Below are 4,671 nucleotides of genomic sequence, written 5' to 3' on the forward strand. Positions count from 1 at the left end.
ATATATTATTATTTCCATATATTATTAATATATTATTATTATTAATATATATAATAATTTTGTTTACATATTTATGAAAATAAATAACATAAATTATAAAATAACATAAAATACATAAAAGTAAATTTACTTTTATGAGAATGTTTAGGCCAGCAGAGAAGGCCTTGCTGGCCCTCAGGGTCCGCCACTGTGTGCCAGTAATGTCAATTCAACCCAGTTGAACATGTTGAATAATCCCAAAGCGTCAGACATCACAAAAAAAAAAAAGCCGATTATTCAACATTCTGACCCCGATCAATAACCACTGCAATCAAAATTTCCTGTCTTATCTTTAAAAGCTCAGTCCTCACTGAGGCGAATTCATTCATGCTTTTAAAAAGTATGTGAGGCTAAACGGTCCTGAAAATGGATGGAGAATTCAACTTTTTGTTGTACCTTATCATGTAGATTGTAATTGTTCAAAGTGATCAAGCGTATTAATCCAAATTTATATTTCCAACTATAAATGGCATATCCTAGCAGGGGTAGGAAACTCTGTTTCCTCGAGAGCCATATCCTGACCGTTTTAGATCCCTTCCTACTCCCAGCACACCTGATTCAGCTGTTCATGATCATTTCAGGCCTGCTGATGAACTGTTTATTTGAATCAAGTGTGTTGGAGTAGGGAGGGATCGAAAACAGGCAGGATATTGCTCTCGTGGAACCGGAGTTCCCTTCTCCTGCTTAAAACTGACCGGCATTGACTTTGAAGTCAACATTGGTCAGGTGTACCTAATGAAGAGTCCAAGATCCTCCACTTCCAAGGCAACTAGCCAGTCGCGTTAAGTCAGCGTGCTAAATTAAGAGGAATCCTTTCCTGTTTGTAAATCCCTGGTAAATCCCCCCGATGAGCGCCACACAAAGCTGCTCTACCTGCCCCACATTGCACACCTTGTAAGCACTTGTTCAGTTCAATGCAGTAGTTTGTAAACATTTTACAGACGGTTTAAAAAAATGGCTGTCCAAGTACCACCATTATGACATTAAAATTCAGGCGCCTCCTATGTCTAAATGTTATTGAATACATTTAGTTCTTCTACACCCTCATACTGGTATTAAGTGTATTTAAAAGGTATTGTAAGCCGCTTTAGCATGACACAGTTTGAACAGTAACACTGTGCATAAGTAGAGATACATAGAAACCTTTTTTGATTAAAATGTGTTGCACACAATTGAATAGAATTGTAGAAAAAAAGCCACACTTAACTTTTGAGACCCATGTAGCTACCACTGCACTTTTGAGAACCACGGTGAAATTTGTCTTTGAAGAGAAAGAAAAACAAGCCCACATAAAAAGGTCACAATTATTTATTTATTCAATTGCACAATATAAAATACATTTGAGGACAAATAAGATGAGCTGTAAGACCTTGTCGAAGCATTTGAGCAATTAGACAAAAGGGATGCAAATTAACAGGGCCCAAAACAGTCAAGGCACGCCAAGTTGCAGTCACACTGAAGTGAAGGGAGCCCTTCAAGCTCAGCAGTAACATATTTTAAAATTAAATTACAAAAAAAAAAAAAAGGAGGGACAGAATAACCAGCATTCAATTTCTCCTACAGTCAAACCTTTTATTCGCACATAAATTCATGGGGGAATCTGCAGTGGGCACAAAGCAGATCTGCTGTGCTTCATCAGGACAGTTAAACCTCCACCAAGCACTCAAAATGGGAGTCCTCCTTAGGCAGGACGACAACGTGCCGCAGGCGTCACCGGTTTATGTCGGGAGGAAGGGAGGGAGGGAGACGGGGAGGACATGGAGTGCTGACGGCCCCGCTCCGTTGCCAAGAGAATTCCCGTGACATTTCCCATCACGTCAAGCAGTCCCGAGGGAGGAGGAAGAAAGGCTATGAGGAGCAGGACAAGGAGAAAAAAAAAGGTGCTTTCTATCTCATAAAGTTTCCACCACCGATCTCTCGCTTGTATCGGTTGGTGAGGTGGTCTGCCTGCAAGGTGAGTTTGGACAGAACACCAAAGAGTCCGCGCAGATGAAAGTGAAACTGGCGCTCCAGGTCGGCGTTGTCGTCCAGGGGCAGCGCCCCCGGGATGGTCTTCTGCTGCTGTTCCTCCTGCTTGACAGCCATCTCGAGAAAGCTGGCACCGCTGCTCATCTCCCGCTTGAGCAGACCCCACTCCATGTCATTCTTTATAGACTTGAGGAGCAGGTAGTGCTCGTACATGTCCCTCTGCTGCTTGCTGGGACACTGCACATCGTCATGATCGGGGTGGTGGTTATTGTAGTTGTTGTTGTTGTTGTTGGGTTCCGTCTGGCTGGCCGCCTGCTCCTCCAGGGGCATGTCTCGCAGAAGGCTCGGCACCATGATGGTCTCGTCCATGTTATTGGCCGCCGCGATGAAGCGGTGCATGACGTTAAGGAGGGAGTGCTTGTTGGCGGCCGAGTCGCTGCTGATCTGCATCATGGCTGAAGGCTTCCGGGGCTTGGTTACACAGTGTGGCTGGCAGGTGGCGTTAAGGCTGGAGCTGCAAGGGAGGTGTCAAATATTGATCAGATGGCCTAAACAGTCGATGTATTTTCATTTTTACTTTCAACTATACACTGAGATCAATCCATTTTTAATGTGTAGTATGACCTTGACTTCCTGCATCAAACAAACTAAGGGTGAATGATTCGACCTGGAAAAAAAAAAGAACTTACCTGAATTTTGTGAAAGCTTGATTGACTGCCTGTTGGGACACTGGTAGAAATATATCCCAAGTCCTTAATTTGGGGAGCTCCGGTAACCACCAGTCGTGAAGGAAACGGAAAAATTTCCTTGTCTGAGAAATGCCTGAATTCCTTTTATATGCCTCACAGCCGGCGAGTTGCGGTGCGGCGAGCCAAATCCCGCCCACCCGTTCGTTTGCGCTGATCCCATTGACCGGGGAGGCGGATAAGGGCGGGCCTTGAGAGCGTATGATCTAGTTTAAACCAATCGTGAGTCACCAGACTCGTGTCAATCAAAAGGTCTTTCAGCAGCGCAATTCGTCGTCAGCATCTTTGAACATGGAACGTCGAAGCTAACAACCGGCACATACATATTTTTATTTTATTTTTGAAATCATTATTTTAATTATTCATACTCTGGCCCGACGACGGCTCTTTGTCACACAATGTGTCCACAGAATATAGTTGCCCACTATCGCTTTAAAACGTTACGTCTCACAGCTAACTTTTGTAGGCCGCGAGCGCCACCCAGTGTTTGGTTCATCGCTCATCCTTTTGACGTTTCAAAAACGCTGTCACGTTTAAATTAAGTGATCTGAAATTCCTTGATCTTTCCCCAAAATATGAGCCGTTTCGTGTGTTATGTTCTCACACAGTACATTACATTACATTTCAGTTAGTGTACGTTGTCGACACAACTGACTTTCAAACGTGACGATGGGTCAGGACGTCATCAAATGTCATCAGACTCAACAAAAAAAAGCAAAACGTTTCCGATGTGACTAATACAACAATACTACTACTACTAATAATAATAATAATTAATAATAATTATGAACTTGATTGTCACTTTAAAAATGATGTTTCAAATAACGTTATTTTTCTTTCAGGGGGGCCCACTCAGAATGTCTTTCCGTTCCCCTCATCAAATCAACGCCCATGATTAGTGGTATTCATTAAACATGCTTTTTTTTTTTTGGTTGTAGTTTGCAGCGTTGTTGAATTGCAATGCATCGTCCTGAGAGCATTGTCTATTTATTCAACTACTAAATCAGAATCAGCTCACCCCAACAAGTTAGAATGGAATAAAAACAGCCTTTGTGACGGTCGAAAATGAAATACATCTCTTGGACAATATTGGAACACATGCAATTGTACCTCAAGTTGTCTGGAACAGTGCATTGCAAAATATGATCTTAAATCACAGCGATAACTTCATCCTACGTCTAAATGCTCAACTTGAAACCAAAAGTCACCAGACACGTCTTTTGGCAACAATACAAAGATTGTATTGAAAATATTTTTGCCGTTACAAAGATAGTTAAGCTCATATTTTACTGATATTGTGCATAGATACTAATGGACCAATAGGTTTATCATTTAACATTTGCAAAGCCAAACATTGTGATACAGCCTTTGTATTGAAACCTTTTTTATTGCACCTCATGGTTTGGACCATGAGTTGAGTTGATAACATCCACCATATCTGAGCAATTGAAGTTTACAACGAACAATGATTAAGTGTATCATTGAAGTTTGTACAAGGGTATTTTTGATCCACTCACACAATGGTATCCATGGGGGAAATTTAGTACAGTGTTCGTTATTCTGCCATAAAAGAAACAATCTAACTGTATTCAGGTGATTCTTTTAAATGGAACACATTCGCAACCAAGCACTGTAATACTGCCACAGGAAGTCACTTTGTTAATCTGTATGATGTTCGTGCATGGTCACATGAGATCTGGAAATACAGTACAGTACTGCATCATTGTTTTAGGAAAGATGCAAATGGCAGCCAAGCTTTTTGAGATGTAGCCACTCTGGGGTGAAGCGATTGTAATCAGGCCTCCAGAACGCCGGTCAATGAGGACAAAGAATTTGAATTTTTTTTTTTCTGATTAATGTAAAACATGTCGAGGACACACAAGTTATGTGAATTCACCTTTTATTATGTTTTTTCCCC

General features: G+C 41.5%; 1 protein-coding gene across 1 annotated transcript; it reads right to left on the reverse strand.

The window, feature by feature from the left end:
- Positions 1–1,331: 1,331 nt before the first annotated feature.
- Positions 1,332–2,862, reverse strand: mid1ip1l (MID1 interacting protein 1, like). The gene is made up of 2 exons (XM_019884105.1): positions 2,697–2,862; positions 1,332–2,521 (listed from the first exon to the last, which is right to left on the reverse strand). The coding sequence occupies exon 2, from the start codon at positions 2,458–2,460 to the stop codon at positions 1,927–1,929; it is 534 nt and encodes a 177-aa protein (XP_019739664.1). The 5' UTR covers positions 2,461–2,521; positions 2,697–2,862; the 3' UTR covers positions 1,332–1,926.
- Between the last annotated feature and the right edge of the window lie 1,809 nt (positions 2,863–4,671).

The sequence above is a fragment of the Hippocampus comes genome, unplaced genomic scaffold, assembly GCF_001891065.2.
Source record: "Hippocampus comes isolate QL1 unplaced genomic scaffold, H_comes_QL1_v1.1 scaffold156, whole genome shotgun sequence".
Lineage (NCBI taxonomy): Eukaryota > Metazoa > Chordata > Actinopteri > Syngnathiformes > Syngnathidae > Hippocampus > Hippocampus comes.